The sequence below is a fragment of the Neopsephotus bourkii genome, unplaced genomic scaffold, assembly GCF_033783945.1.
Source record: "Neopsephotus bourkii isolate Nb327-2 ecotype Australia unplaced genomic scaffold, CSIRO-AGI_Nbou_v1 NB_1183, whole genome shotgun sequence".
NCBI classification, from domain to species: domain Eukaryota; kingdom Metazoa; phylum Chordata; class Aves; order Psittaciformes; family Psittacidae; genus Neopsephotus; species Neopsephotus bourkii.
The window spans coordinates 4,609,757-4,626,320 of record NW_026901668.1 but is presented as its reverse complement, the minus strand read 5'-3'; the positions used below and the strand labels follow the sequence as shown (position 1 = coordinate 4,626,320).

The 16,564-nt window shown below is 47.4% G+C and overlaps 1 protein-coding gene across 1 annotated transcript in view; it reads left to right on the top strand.

Annotated features, from left to right (window-relative positions):
* The first annotated feature begins 271 nt into the window (after positions 1 to 271).
* WNT5B (Wnt family member 5B) overlaps positions 272 to 16,564 on the top strand; it is a 72,928-nt gene continuing 56,635 nt past the window's right edge. Inside the window, exon 1 of the mRNA XM_061364012.1 lies at positions 272 to 292. Within this exon, the coding sequence (XP_061219996.1) occupies positions 287 to 292 (6 nt within the window). The 5' untranslated portion in view covers positions 272 to 286. The remainder of the gene's footprint in view (positions 293 to 16,564) is intronic.

Here is a 16,564-nt window from a genome sequence, read left to right as displayed (position 1 = left end):
GCCGCCAACTTCGGTCGGGAGTCACCTCGGTGTCGCTGTTCCCGGAGCGCAGCGCAGCGCAGCCGCGGCGACAGGCAGGGCAGCGCGGGCAGACTCCCCCTGTTCCCCTCTCGCTGCCGGCGAGGGGCTCGGCCCGGCACGGAGACGGGGCCGCGGCCCCCGGGGCAGGTGCGTCCCCTCGCGGTCTCCGGCCGCCGCGACGCCGCGGAGAGGGGCGCGGAGCCCCGTGCCCGCCGAGGGCTCCCGCTCACCTGCTGCCGCCGGCCGGGGACGCGGCGCCCGGGAGATGCAGGTAGGAGGCGGCCCCCGCCCGCGGCGGCGGGAGAAGGCCTGGGGGCGGGAGGTGTTTTGCCGTGCCGGGTGGCACGGCTTCCCGGACTCGTCCCGTCCTGGGGCCGGACGCCTCCCCGGGCGGCCCCCGAAGGGGCGGGAGGCTGCGCGGGCAGTGCCGGGGGCTGCTGCTTTCTCCCAGCGCAGGAGGCGAGACCGCTTTCAGCCGCCGACCCCCGGCAGCGCGGCCCGGGGGCGCCTCCCGCCCGTTGCAGCCGCCGGTCGGGGCCGCGGGCATGGGGCGGTCCCGGCTGCGCGAAGAGCCCGCGGCGGGCGGCCCCGGCCAGGGATGGGGGACGTCGGGGGCTGTCGAGGGGTGAGCCGCGGCAGCCGCAGGGCCGAAGTCCCGGGTGAGCCCCTTGTGACACAGAGCAGCAGAGAGAGGGGCGACCGGAGGACGGGGCTGGGGGCTGGGTGCGGGTTGGCCCCAAGGTGGCCTTGGCTGTACTACTGTGGTAGGAGAGACTGGCTGTGGCAGAAGAGATGATGCTAGGGTGTGAGGGATGATCCTCTGGGGTGGCAGACCTTGTGCTGCTAACACAGATGTTCCTCGGGCACGACAGACACGATTTTGGCAAAACAGATGTTACTTCCGTAAGATGGATGTGACTCTGAGCAGGGGATGTTATTTTCTGAGAACCCTTTCCCTGTGTGTGAGAGAACTCAGGCCTTCAGCCCGCGTACCTGAGGTGTGACAGCATGTGCCATTACGGGCCATGGCATGTAGCGTGGGAGAAAGTGCTTGTGCATGTGGAAACACAGGCGAGTAGCAATGGAGTAGGGGGTGTCTTGGTGCCAGGGCAGGAGCATCCCTGTTATGTCCGTAACAAATGTGCTGTTTTATGGAACTTGGTTGTTGGGTTGTTTTTTTTTTTCTTGGGAATTATGGTGCAATACTTCCCTTAGTGGTACGGGTAAAATAACTTCCCCAAACATGTTTTTGTGTGCTGTGACCACTTTGTTGCCCCGTGTTTTGCATGTATTTCGCTTGCCACCAGATGATCATCCCTGTCACGCTCTCTGTCCAACTTTTACCTGCCTCTTTCCTGCCTGCACTCCAGTGTGTGATCATCACCACCCTTGCTCTGCCGCCTGCACGCATGTCGTCATCCTGTTCATCTTTGGGGTTGTTTTGTTCTGTGACATAGCTATGTCTCACACATGTAGCAGCATTTGCATTCTCTCTTCATTTTCTTCATGGCCAAACCTTTGGGTACATGCACGTCATGTTCCTTGTGTTCAGCTGCACATTTCTGATACAATCTGCTCTATCACACGTCACCTGCATACACGGACTGTCTTTTGCACTGATGCCTTCTCATCTGCCTATGCATGGAAGGCTCTTTCCTGTTGCTCTTTGTTTGGGCTTTTGTGTCTGCACAGCCTTGGGCACGCACGTTGGGCACACAAGGTATCTTCTTCCTTTGCACTCATCTTTGTCTGTCCTTTCAGAGCCTGTCTGGTACATGTGTATTTCTAAGGTCTCCCCCACCTTCCCCTGTGGGTGGGAGGTCTGCAGGGGGGCACCAGCACTCAGGCATAAGCCTGTTGTTGCCCTTCCTTCCCACATTTGCCACTGGGCATCAACACACAAGCTGAAGCAACCACTTTTTCTGCTGGTGGCCGATTTCACCTGCGAGTGCCTGTCTTCTGTCACACGCACAGATGCTGCTGTAAAGGCAGAACCAAGTTGGGTACATGTTCTTCCCAAAAGAGAAAGAAGTGGGCTTTCTTAAAACTGGCAGAAGAGACAGACTCCTCTTAAACCTGTGTCCTGTGCACAGGTACTTGGGCTTATCCAAGGTGAAGGTTGAACACTGCAGGAATTCAGGTGGATTTTTTTTGACCCAATCATCCAACATATGGGGTGAGTTGCCACACATGTCAATGAAGGTAGCCCAAGGACTTGGGGTTGGGTTTTTTTGCCTCCATCTTTAAACAAATTAGCCATGTATATAAAGAGAAAAGCATGAAATCGAACTTCCAGTATGGGGTAGGAAGCAGAGCTGGGGAGGTGAGCTGGCCGCATTCCAGCCATGAGTTTCCTCTGCTCCCAGGCTTTGTCGCTCACTCATGTTTTTGTGCCCAGGAGTGTCTGTAAGAGATTCTTCCCTTTTGGAAATGAGTCCTCCCTAGCTCCTTAAGTGCCTTCAGTATGAGTACACCCCTCCTCTGGGTAGCTGTATGCAGCCACTTAGGGACTGTCCCCCAGGGACAGTGCTTTCCCCTATCTCTAGTGCACGTACAATGAAAATGACCTTCCATGTGTGACTAACCTCCGCTTAGGGAAAGCTGAAATTGTGTCTGCAGGCTCCCTGAGATGTCTTCTGTCTTGGCCCCTTCCTTCCCAGTCTGCTGGAATTCCTTACATCAGTTGGGAAAAAAAATGGAAGTTTTGAAAGAGCTGGGTCTAAAAAGTTGGGGGTTCTTTTTCGAGGTAATAAGGTATGTCCCAATTTTATTTTCTAGACTTATTTTGCAAAGACAAAACCACCCCTTTTTAAAGAAAAACTGAAATTCTTGTATAGGGAAGTCTGCAGGAGCTTCGACTTCTAGGAAGAGATCAAATATTGTGAAATAAAAGAAAAAGAATAAATCAGTGCAGTCACCTTTGATGCTGTTTGTTCCTTTCTTTAGCCCAGTAGGCCTCCCTGTTTCTGGACTGCTTCAGATCTCAAGTCTTTTGTCCTGAAGTTGTTGGGTTTGGGTTTCAAGGCATGCAGGCAAACCAGCTCTTTTCTGAAGCCTACATGATTGCTCATTTAAATGAATATAAATTGTTTCTGTTCATAAGATCTTTTTTTCCTAATGGCTGATCAAAGCTGGAGTGAAAACCATTTCATCATTTCCAAATTAATTGGACACACACACAATGAGCATTTCAGAGAGACTTTTTAACTCAGTACTTTTAAAAGAATCAGGATGCGGATAGCCACGGCATGTTGTCATGTAAGACAGGGCAGTTCGTGATCTGCTTTCGTTTTTCACGTAGAAAGGGACCTTCGCTTGCTGGAAAAAGGCACGCAGACTTCATTAAAGCTGAAGGCAGTGCAGGGAAGAGTCATGGGAATTTCTCCCGGGCTGGAAAAAATCCTTTTCTAATGGGAGATTTAAGGAATGTGGACCTAAGTAATGTTTCAGAAGGAAAATCAAGAGGTAGCACAGGGTGATACCTGAGCACTTTCAGTGGCACTGGGAGTAGCTGGTATTGGAGAGCTTTCTAATTCAAGAGGAGAGCTTAATGTGGCTGGGTGTTAAGCTCTACGCATTCACATTAGAAACAGGCAAGGTTTTTAACAGCAGGGTGATTAACCATTGGAACAAACAACCAAAGGCAACATTAGCTTCTCCAGCTCTTAAAATCTTCAAATAAAGACTGAATGTCTTTTTGGAAAAAACACTTTACTGGAGCATGAGTTCTTAGGCTCGCTGCAGAGATAACTGGCTGAGACCATATGGACAGAATTACAGACAAGACCAGACCCTGTGATCCACCATCCCCTTCCAAGCTTTGGCTTAGGCCTTGATAAAGCTTACGCAAGCCTTCCCCAGCTCTGTGTGAGGTGGAGCAACAGGGTCACTGCAGGCAGATTGTTGCTTTTCAGCACAGCAGCTTCCACAAAGTAGGGATGCTCTCATGTATCATGTAATTGCAGGGCCACTCTCCGTGGAAGCCCAGGGCCACTCTCCGTGGAAGCCCATTGTAGATGGCAGGCTGTCCATATGTGGCGATCCCCCACTTGTCCTTGGGAGCTGTGAAATGGGCAGTGATGTTTGATAGGTTACATCAGGGCTGCAGGCAAGTGTAGGCAAAGGAGTGCTGTGTGTCCCCTCCAGTCCCCAGAGTTTGGATGACTCAGGCTGGAGTTTGGCTGAGACTTTAACTCCTTGTTCTTGCATTAGGTGTTACGAGCAATCACCAAGCCTCTTCTTTTAGCTCTTTTTCCCTCAAAAAGGGAGCTCAGCAGGGCTCTGGCACCCAAATGGCATCACTGAGGTTGTGACTCACATTATTTCTGGTTGGGTTTCACTGGTACCTTTCCTTTGCATGGTCCTTGTGCACTGCGTGTACCCAACGCTGCAGGCTGTGTGTATCCAGGCTGCAGTGTCCTGGATGATTTACTCACCAGCATTCCCAATTCCTGGGAGCACAGCCTGGCAGGGAAGTGCTTGAAGCAAATGGTAGGGATGAAACATCCAGGCAGTTGGGCACTCCCTCACCTCCTTGCTCCTGATGGCTCTATTCTGGGGTGCCCCAGCCACAGCCCCCAGCAGCTTTCTTGGGGGGTCCTCCCCAGGGCCTGGCAGCGGCAGATGGTGAGGGCTGCATGAACCCCATCTCTTCCCTTTGCTATGTTTACCTGTCTAAATTTAACTCCCCAGCCGGCTTCATCCATCCTAAGCCGACCTGTTCTCTTGTGGCTGAGCTGTGGGTCTGGCTCCTGCTGCAGCGTTTCCTGGCTGCCTCGGGCTGGTGGTTTGCTGCTTGCTCCCTCTCTCCGGCAGACGCTGGCTCTTCCGAGGTCCTGAGCAAGCCAGTTCTCCCTGCTTGTAGGTTTTATTTTTAAACCTGGTTGCGCAGCCCTCAGGACTGGAGGGTCCCTTGTTCTCTCATCCCTGGTTTCTCTCAGTATTTACTCCACAGTGGGCTTCAGGAAGTCTCCCCTTATCCCACTGCAGCCCGCAGATGTTTTCCTTCTGGCTGTGGCTGCTCCCAAACAGAGACCAGGCATACTGAGGAGCTCTCTAGACATCTCTTAAGAGATGGTGCCTCTTTCTGTCCCTCTTGGGACCCCAGTGGTGGGGTCTGTCTGTAGGTGCTTCCCAATAGAGGCATCTTCTTCATTTCAGTTTGTTCAGAGCTGGGCTTCCCCAAGCTGGCTTTCGTCCCAGTTTGTTTGGGAGCAGAGTGATGTGCCCCTTGGCTTCAGAGTAGCTGGAGAGAGGAAGAAGCAGAGGAGATGAAGTGCTCCTGTTTCTGTCAGGCTGGACAGAATTCACGTTCTTTAGAGTTTCAAAGTTTGGGACAATAAATGTGGCCCAACCTGACAGTCCTCTTCATCTAAATAAAACCATCAGGATCAAACCAGTCGCGCCCTGCATAACCCTGCAAGAGACCCCTAATTGATCTCTGCTTTTCCAGGCATGCCTGCTTGTCGTGTAACTAATGCTGTGGTCTACCACATGAGAGAGATGGTTTGAATCCTGGCCTCCTCTGTCACTCTTTGAGCTAACCCGGTGGCCTTGTGTTTAATACTCTCATATTCAGAGGAAAGGTAATGAAGGCCAGGGTTTTGAGCAGTGACTAGTGATTTGGGGTATCCGGCTTGAAACGCTGTCAAAGGTCCCAGTTTTTTGCTGAGGTTCAGCTATTTTTGACACTTGGGTAGGCTTAAGTAGTCTGGACTTGATTACTCCAAATGACTGCTCTGTTTTGCAGCCCTTCACCTCGGGATCTGGAGCAGAATTAGACAAGACAAAATGAGATCAAATAATGCATGATGTAGGTCTCTAGCAGGGATACTCAAAGGGAGTGAGTCTTCCTAGAGTGGGAATCGGTTCGTGGTCAGAGAGCTCATGGCCACTGATGTGTGCAGGGATGTGAAAAAGAGTTCTTGGTTTAGTTTAATTTGTGGGTTTTGATAGCTCATGGGAAAGGTTCAAAGGGTTTGATAGTTTTTCTCTTAGGGAAAAGAAAAGGAGAACAACATTGTATTTTCGCATATATAGATACAGATTTACATATACACTTGAAGTTCCATTCTTAGTTTATTTGAGGGATTTGGGGAAAATATGTTTTCTGTGAACTCTTCCATCTCAGTTGGAGATGAAGGAGACTGAAGTGGTGGGGTGAGGCACATGTTTTGGGTTGTTTTTTTTCATCATTAAGGGCAAGGGGTTAACAGTGATACCAATAGTAGTATTTCAGTGATCTCCCTAAATTTATCTTTTTCCAGTTGTTCTCTGTTCAGCTTCTTGGCTGGTTTGATACCATTGTTTCACTGAGCCCTGAAGCATTGTAGCACCTCTATTATGGACAAGCTGGAGTTATAAAGCAAATTAAATGAGAACCTCTCTTGTTTAGCTGCAAAAACGTTCCCAAGCTTTATTATGCATAAAAGAATGCCCAGAGAAACACATGAGCCCAAATATGTCTTCATTAATGCCACATTTTTCAGAAGAGATAATGTTGTGACTGTCAGGTTCATGACTCTCTGAGGTGTTTCTAAGTACTCCACAGTACTTATGCATTCGATACTGTACAAAAGAAAATGAAATCCCTTTTTTTTCTGCCTCTTTTTGCAGACAGATTCTAGAGGTTTCCTTCATTATATTCTGTGGCCCAGATTCGTTAATAATTGCTGTCAGTATTGGTCCTGGCAGAATGTCAGGGTTTTGTTTAGTAAATATTTTGCCATTATCATTTCTGTGTCACAACCGGGAAGGTTTGAAGTATCTTGTGGCCATTCATCCCTGTCAATTCTGCTTGGCTTTGCATCGTTGAAAACTAACTGGAGCTTTACAGCCTTGTATGGAGATGATGCAGGTATTCAGGGGGTAGCCCTGCACCCAGTAGCAGGAGATTCTGATTTTCTTGCTTCAGTGTGTGGTGTGTACAAAGCAGATTTCTGACCAACATCTGCAGCCTCGCGGGTGGCTGCAGCTGTAATTACACCTGCAGAGATTGTGCAGCCTGCCATGTAGGTAGAGTGGAGCGAGTGCTCCTGTGAATTATGACCAGTTACCTGTCCCAGTTTCTTCTCTGTTTATATAGAAAAAGTTTCCACCTATTCTTAACAACCTGTTTGGGAGTTCTGCCAAAGTACAAAATGAACTTCCATTAATTTTTTATTAATGGCAAGAAGGCTTTCAGCTGGGTAAGCTTGGTAAGTGCAGCTCTGCTTATGTTCAGTTTTTACTGCAGCTGCACATGCTCTTTCAGCATCTCTGCCATTTTCCAAGGAGTCTGCACAATCCTGAAAGGCTTGGGAGATACTTATCTTCTCCGTAGCATGCTGAGAGGATCTGAGTGTGGGTCTGTGTTTCTGCACCATGACTGTTGCACTCCAGTGGCATAGAACCCCATTGCACCCAACAAAACTTTTTGTCCACAAGGCATGTAAAACTTCTGTATCATCTAAGAAAATGGTGCCATTTACATCAGACTCACACACCAGGAGCAATCTACTCCAATCAATCTGTCTGAATTTGACTGACTGTGTTAGGTTGTGACTATGGCAGAGGAGTGCCGGCACAGCTCAATGCTGCCAGGCTTTTCTGCCTGCATGTCTGTGACACCTTTCCAAAGACCATGAATGAAGGCAGTAGCAGCAATGCCTGTGGATACAGAAATGGCTACGTGGGCATCTATAGCATCACAACAGTGTTCACTGGGGTGTTGGGGAGGATGTGTTTTTATTACTTTTTTTTTTTTTGCTCTATGACCTAACAAAATTTGATGGGGTAAACTTCATAGTCTGGACCAGGCGCTACTTGAAGACATCAGGTAACACTTCCAAGTCAAGCAGGAGCCAAGTTACAAGCAATATGAAAAGCAGTTACATTTAGACAGAGTTAGTCTGTGTTAATTAAGCTTAACTTTAGCTTATGGACAAAGCTGGACTGGAAACTGTATTTTAAATACATTAGAGAGAAGGCTCTATCAGTTTCCTGTCACGTTTGGTAATCCTGTGTGAGATCTGAGGTAGTGAACCTCATGCTTCATGCAGTTGATCCCAACCTGAGCAGGTGGAAGGTGACCATCAGTGTGCCTCTGAGCCATCGGGGACAGCTTTGGCTGTCGCCTGTACCAATTCCTGCACCTCCCTGAGGCAACACAGGTGATTATCCTCTTATTTCCCAAATGGTCCAGTAACTCATTCTTCCTCCTGGTGAAAGAGGTGGTGATCTTCACAGAGCCCAAAACCTTTGTCCACAGCCAGGGAAGGATTATCCAGCAGGGCTCTGTGCAAGAGGACGAGTACGCTGGGCTGTAGTGTATGCTGGAGCTGGACCAGGGGTAGGGGAGGATACGGACCTGTGGAAACTGTGGCTCATTCACAGGCATCAGAGGCTGCTCTGGGGTGGGCATAGCTTTCTAAAATCAGCCTGGGATTGAAAGAGCTCAAAAGCAACACCCATTCCCAAGTTATGGGTTGTCACCCAGAAGTTCCGTCAATCTGGCAGGTGCTGGCTGATGTTGTACGTCACCAAGTTGCTTGAATACGATTCATTCCGTATTTGGGTCGTTTGGCAGATGTTGCTACTCTCCTCAGTCACAGCTGTGACTCCACCTAAATACATTTTACTTTTGCCTTCAGCTCCTCTGCCAGAATGGGCAGGAGCCTTTAGCCTTTAATAACAATGTCATCACATCAAATTAATCACTTGATTCTGTCCCTCTTTCCTTGGTAGGGCCTTCTCTCAGCGTACTTCAGCATCACGCTGAGTGGATCTTCCAGACCATCTTGATGACTTGTAATCTGAGGTCCTGCATCTGTGACTGGTCACCATAAATTGACTTGCTGTGCTGTCTTGTGCTGCACAGACTTGCATGTTCATACCCGTTGTCCCATGTGTCCAAACCAGCAGATGTTAGTGGTGTAGTTACCTTTTCAGTCAAAGTTTACAACCCTGCGTTTGGGACATACTGCTTCCTCTCATTGTCCCCTCTGCCACAGAGAGGTTATTTCTGCTCAGGACAGAGGTTACTGGGAGTCATGCATCTTCCTAAAGATGTCTTCAGAACTCTTGTGGATTCCTGGAGTTGGAGTTAGGCTCTTGTTTGTTTTTTTTTCTGCAAAGAATTAATATTAAATAAGTAACAAATGATTAGAGGTAATTTTATGTTTCCAGAGGCCCATTTGCCTTTTGCTTTCCAAGGTTTTTCAAGGTTACAGACCTTTGGACAGAGGTCTGTAATCACATATGCTGCGAAAGAGATTCTGCTTTGGAGGGTATCTAGGAGTACCTCAGACGCCACTCTTCATCTCTGTGCAAAGTGGTTTTCTGTTTGTCCACTCCTGTTAAAATCTCTAATTGCTTTGTAATATTTCAGGTTTCTAAACAAGTCTGGGTGCAGATGTGCCAAATTCTTGGACTTCTATAAGGAATCTCCAGTGTGTCCCCAGACATCCCATTGCAGACATCTATATGGCTGGAGCAAATACCCAATCCTTAAGCAGCAAAACAAGCAACCATGGAGCTGGTAAATAAAAAGGCTTTCACAAGAAAACATATTTCGGTCCAAATTGAAATTTTCAGAAGAAAAACATGCTCCTCCCTAGTGATGTTTCAAAACCTAATGATTTCTGTTTCCAATTGACATTCAGACTTAAATGTCATTTTAAGTTTAAACCTGAAGCAAGAGTTCAAATTTGAGGTCAACATCCCAAAATCTTTTGTTTTGGATCAAGATATCATTTTTAGAGAATCATCGAATACCAGGTTGGAAGGAAACTCAAGGATAATCTGGTCCAGCCAGTCATCTGGTGCAAGACCTTACACTTGTCCTTGTAGAACTTCATGAGGTTCTTGTTAGCCCACTCTTCCAGCCTATCCAGGTCTTTCTGCAGGGTAACCTCTCCCTGCAGAGGTAGTATCCACTTCCCCACTCAGTTTGGTATCATCAGAGACCTTGGTCGGGGTGACTTGATCCCATCTTCCAGATCACTCATGAAGATCTCAAACAGTGTTGGGTCAAATATCGATTGCTGGGGGACCTCACTAGTTTGAAAAGTAGCTGTTCACCACCACCTTCTGGGTGCAGCCGGTCAGCCAGTTCCCAACCACTGCACAGACCTCTAATGCATGTTTTGCTAGGAGGAGGCTGTGGGAAACCATATGGAAAGCCTTGGAGGAATCCATATAGACAAATGTCCTCTGCTTGCCCCACATCAACTGTGCAGCTGACTTTGTCGTAGAAGGCAATCAGGTTTGTCAAGGACAATTTGCCCTTGGTGAATCTGTGCTGGCTTTTCCCAATCACATGCTTCATTTGACTTGTGATAGCCCCCAGGAAGAGTCATTCCATAACTCTCCTGGGGACTGAAGTAAAACTGATAGGCCTGTAATTTCCTGGATCCTCCTTTAAGCCTGCTTGCATATAGGGGTGATGTGGCCTTCTTCCAGTCATCTGGGACATCCCCTGTTCTCCACGACTTCTCAGAGACTATAGAGAGTGGTCTCACAAGGACGTCAGCCAGCTCTCCTAACACCCTCAGGTAGATAATGCCTTTGGATCTGGGACAAGCTCCTGTTATAGTTCCTGTACCAACTTTTCCTTCACTGATGGTGGGTCTGTGTCTGCATCAACGTGGATTTTTTTTCCCCAAGGCCTGGGGCCCAACAGTGCTGGAAAAGACAGAGGAAATGCTGGTAAAACATTTTGAATGTTTTGTGTCTATCAATAATATCTTGGGATTTTTTCCCCCTGCATTTTCAAATCAAAAGCATTTGGGATTGTTCATGGCATGAAATAGTGTTGTATTTTGACCTTTTATCCTTATTTGAGATGCAGGCAAATGTTGAAATCCCAGCCCTTCTTGGGGAACAGAGATTCCATTCTCTGACCAGATCTACAAAAGTGTATTTCCACTGGTTTTCCTGGCTGGCTGCTTCAATACTTTGTGTGTGATGACTTGTAATTCACTGCAGATTGAATTCGTGGCGTGTCCACACTGCTGGTTTGGAGAGGCTGAGGGCAGTTAATCTTTCTCGCTCTGTGTTGTGCTTTCAAATTAATATCCAGATTTCTTTCCCAAGATAAATTTTCCTTTTGAACCAGCGTTTGGTAGTGCACCATGCAGCTGCCTGATACATATTCCATGCACAGATGAGGACTGTGGTGCTGTCTCAGTCCAGCTACGAGCTCTTGTATGAAATCAGGATGTCTTAAAATTTGAGGCAGCTCCTTGGTCATCTATTGTTTGCAATTTCACTGCCATATATCTTCCTGCTCAGAAGTTACTTTTTCCCCTTCCCACCATTGTGGGGAACTTTTTCCTGCCAGGCTCTGTGCAGCGTGTCTCTGAAGCAGTTTTATGGTGTTCCCAGAAGCATGCTTTTGTCAAGCTGTCTCAAAGCATAATCCAGAGGTCTCTGAAGCAAGAAATGTCCTTTTCTGTTTGGCTTTGAGGTGTTATCTCCCCTCTTCCAAAATGCAGTTGGCTCCATCTACGTCCCTAAGCTGTTTTGTTTGGAGCGAAGAGAGCTCAGAAAATCAAGGGAGGCCACACACAAAAACAACTGTGTGTGAAATCGATTAATCTAAACGAGCGGGAGACATATTCTTGAAGGAGAAAAGGCTGGTTCTCACAGAAACCTCCCTTGTGTGCAGCACTGGCGGGACTGTTGCAAACGTTACATCACTGGAACAGTGATGAGCTAGGTGAATATTTTAAACCTTTCAGCTAGTATTGGCCAATATTTAGCGGATGAGTGGTGTTTGATTGCGTTTGAAGAGCCTTCCCCGCTCTTTGTGGGTGCTTTAGCACATGATTTTCACAGTGGAAATGCTCACAGGTACAGCGTTAGCATGCTGAAGCAAATGCTGTCAAAGGGACCCTAATTTTGACATCTTAACTTCAAATATTTGCATCATAAATTTGGTTCCAGGAACTGCAGTTACCCAGTCAGGGATAAGAAGCTATGCCTGTCATTCTTGTTTCTTCAGGTTGCAGGTACTGTCAGCAATACATTCAGAAGCAACCTATGGGACAGGAATTACTTGCAGGACTTTTGATGAACAATTTTTTATCTCAAGTTAGACAAAAATCTTACATTTTTTTTTTTAAATCTGATAAGAAAGGAGAGATTTCCTCAAGCTGTATGTTATAGACTATTATTTGTCTCTGTGGTTGCAGGACTGTGAAACAGGACACCGATGTGCAGGGATTACTAAACCTGGTTAGCTCTTGGATTGTGGTCACACACAGCAGCAGTGCCCAACTTTCCCGCAGGAGGAGGGTTATTCATGTCTCAGCACATTATGGTCCTGTGCTTTCGGGTGCCCAAGGGTCAGTGTTTGTGATCACATCCCAGTTCCTCTCTGCACCTCGTTAAATGATAGTCTTCTCCCTTAACCGGCTGGCCTGGGGCAGGGATAACACGTGAGGGAGCAAAAAGCAATGCTTGGCCTTTCTTGGCTGAGGGAAGGACATGGAAAGGAGGCCTCGAGAGAGCGCTTTTGGGGGGAAAGGAATGAAAGACTGGGGAATCTAGGAGACAGCTACTCCACTCAACCTCCTAAACTGTCACAGGAGAGGATGAAGCAGCGCAACTCTGGGAAATCAAGTGTCTTTGTGCTTACAGTGTTACTCAGACATTAATGTCTTTTTACAGCCATGAACCTTCCTTGGTCCTACCCAACCTCCCATTTGGGGATGAGGAAAATAATAAGAGAAATTGCTTTGTTTTGCAGTGAGGTCTCCCTAGTGAATCGCACTCTGCTTAGCCCAACTCTGAACTGAAAGTTCATCCGATGGAGCAAAAGATTCCCAAAGGCTTGAACTAAAACCAGACGTGGTAAGGAAAGCTGCAGGCTAGTGATCTTGATAGGATACTCCTGTTCACAGAACCTCATCATTAGTTTTTTTCCCGGATTTCTTGTTTCATTTCTACTGTATAATGGATTATTCTCCTGATTTGAGAAGAAAAGAAAACCATTTACAACTAAGACTCAGGTGTATAATTTCTTTAGGCCAGGAGATTATCCAGCATGGAAACCAAGAAGATGCTCTATGTTCCTGTGCTGCAGCTGGGAGCCCTTCCGGAGAAGGCAGAGAGCCCTCCCTGTAGCTTTGTGGGTGGAAGAGCGTCATCACCACATGCAACCTGCTAGTGCCAAAACACAACAGGTTGGCGGATACTTCTGAGCAACCGCTGCCTTTTATCGTTCTGATCACCATAATTTGTTTTATTTGCTATCTGATCTGATGGAGGCTGAGAAGGAGATCACTTCCCAAGGCCCTAAGGGCAAAACCTGGGCTTCCTAGTGCTAAGCTCTCCTTCCGACCCTCCAAAAGCCCTGGGATGACCTCCAGAGGCATCTCTCCTTTGAGGTGTCTGCTGAAATGCACCAAGTTGTTTAAAAGCTAGCTGGCTATACACCACTGAAATTCATCTCCCTCAGGCACTTTTCTGGATCCCAAAAGCAACCAGCGTGCTTCTTCAGGCATGTAATTTATTGCTATTGGAGTGCCTTATTGTCCCGTAATTTCACATCCGTGAAAGGGGAGTCCCATCACATTCATATACCTGTGATGCTTGTGTGGTGCTTACACCATTTTCTCTCACAACAAGCCTGAGGCAGAAGGGTAGATGCCATTCTCATCCCTACATTCTTGTCTGGCACTGGGGTGGAAATACAGAGAACATCCAACAACACAAATAAATTAAACTGCTAATTTCCAGGACCTAATTACAGCTCTGACCTGAAAATAAAACTCCCTTGTGAAGTTTCCTTGTTTTGGTTGGGGGGGTTTGTTTGTTTTGTTTTAAACAAAGCAAGTAAACACGAGCCATGCTTAGTGAATTGGAGAGGATTTTCCTATATTCCTCCCTAGGTTCTACTCAGCCAGTTGTGCCCTGCGCTGCACTTTGGGAGGGGTGAACCAGGCTAAATATATCTGCACTGCCTGTGAAATGCAGTATGGGGTGCTGTGTCATTTGGAGGAGTTTACTTGGAAACTAAGGTGGGAAGCCAGCTTTTATTTTCAGCCGTAGGTCAGATGCATTGGTCAGTTGTCTCACCCAGAATTTTACTCTCGATCGGGAGGGTAAGACAGACATAAAACGTACTCTCTCTATAGAAAGCCAAGCTAACTGCAGCGACAACATTGGGGCAACTGTATTTTCCTTGTTCAGCACCCACATTTACAATCTGAGAGCTTTTTCAGATAGATCACCTTAAAAAGAGCAAAAAACATCGTAGCTCAGATATCACTCCTTAATGGGTAGAGGAGCTGGTGTGATGCTGTGTGCTCTAAATATATCAGAAAGAGCTCCAGTGCTGGCAGCACGCTGACAACTAGAGTCCTTGGGCTTTTGCTTATGTTGGGACAGAAATGTGTACCTCGAAGAAATGTGTGGGGAACAGATGCAGCTTGGTGACTAAAGAGGGCTTAGATTTTGCTCTCTTCTGTCCTGTTTTTTTCACTCCTGCTGTTTCTGCTGGGGCAGTGGGAGTGATTTTGCAGAAAGAGAAGGTATTCCGATAGTTTGGAAATGCCAAGGGGCAGATGCAGTGCAAGGAGGCCCGCCTGAGCTCACTTTAGTCTCTGCTGCTGCACACAAGTAACAGCATCAAGGCGAGTGTAGCTGCACTGGTGACACAAACCTGCTGGGGACTCTCAGGGACTTAGGCAAATGGGTAGTGGAAACCCTTTGTCTTTCTCCATGAGCTCACCAGGATCGCCTGTCTGAGCATCTAATGTACTGCGGTTACACATCTGGCTGCTGAATACATTTTTCTCAGCTCTTCCTTCTGTCACTGTAAATGAGAGGAGTGCCAATGTCGCTATATGGCTGTCTGACTGAAAAAAGATGAGAAAACTCTTCAATATAAGGATTTATGTTTATCTAGGGGGAAAATGATAATGCAAAGTAATTTATGTCTCGTGTTTTATAGTGCCTAGCACACAGGGGACTCTTACTGTGGTGCAAGCCACGCATTGCAAATTAAAGCTGTACAGCTTTGCCAGCAGAGAGCTCCTGGTACACTGGGGTCCTGATTTGCACCAAGGGATCCCAGAGATCTGGGATGTGCACTTCATGCTGATGGTAATTAAAATCTTCCATATTTCTCTCCAAGGATTCAGTTGTTAGGATGAGGGCTGAGCACTGGGGTTTCTGGGGTTAACACAAGCTCTGTGACTTCTGGCAAGCCTAAGTGCTTCGTTTCCTTCGTGGACTTCACCTGGGAACTGATGACTGTGAGCCATTTGAACCTGCCCAGGTGTAGTTTATCCTCTCTATAACATAGGAGTGTTGAGAGGGCAGGTGGGAATTGCTTTTCTGTAGCTTCCCTCTTGGGCTCTGCATCTAGTCCTGCTTATTTGATTGTTCAGTGTTTCCTAGGAATGTGGTAGGTTAGTGAACAATCCTAGCAGGTATTGTTGAAGAAGTCTGGTAGCTTTGTATCTCCTTGGCTTTCTTGTACTTTGTTCCTTGGTGCTTTTCATCTGCAAAGTGATCTGTTCCCTCCCTCTTCCCCTCCTTCAGTACTCTTGCCTCAGCCCTGATGAGTTGGTACAGCTTCTGTAGCTGGGATTGCCAGGTTTCATTGATGGGGGACTGGGGCTCAGGGAAGGGTGGGTTTTTTTTGGTAGGGATAGGTAGAATTTACAAATAGCTGTCCCACAGCTGTGTGCTCCAGCTGCTCTACCATATGCTGTTATGTAGACTTAATATTCATACCTCTTTTTCAACTGTTATGTGAAAAGTAAAGGCTGTTGGCGCAATATGTGAGAAAATATACCTCTATTAGGTGAGGATGCATTGGATGGAAGCATGTGTCTCTCTCTAGTCAACCTCAGGTTGTTAACTAAACCATAATAGTGTATAATTAACCATTCAGAAATAAGCATTGCTCCTGTGTGAAGTTTTCTCCCTTCCTTCTTTCCCCCTAAGCTCTTCTCCCTATGCCTGTTATCATTATGGATGACCTCCTGGCCAGGCACTTAGCAATCTCCTATCGGTGGGCGGGTTGCAAGCATTTTGAAGAGCATAGAATCATAGAATAGTTAGGGTTGGAAAGGACCTTAAGATCATCAAGTTCCAACCCCTCTGCCATGGGCAGGGACACCTTGCTCTAAACCATATCACCCAAGGCCTCGTCCAACCTGGCCTTGAACACTGCCAGGGATGAAGCGTTCACAACCTCCCTGGACAACCTATTCCAGTGCCTCACTACCCTAACAGGAAAGAACTTCCTCCTTAGATCCAATCTAAACTTCCCCTGTTTAAGTTTTAACCCATTACCCCTTGTCCTACCACTACAGTCCCTAATGAAGAGTCCATCCCCAGCATCCCTATATGCCCCCTTCAGATAGTGGAAGGCTCCAGCCCTGCCTTGAATCCAGATGCAGGAGGTGAAATGGACTCAATCAGTCACTGTGTCTGCACAGAGGGCAGGTCGTGTGAAACTATGGAGTGACAACACTGCATTCATGAGGCCAGCAAGTGGTTTTGGCTTTCGGTAACACTGCTGATGTTCCAGCTGGAGTCTTGAGAA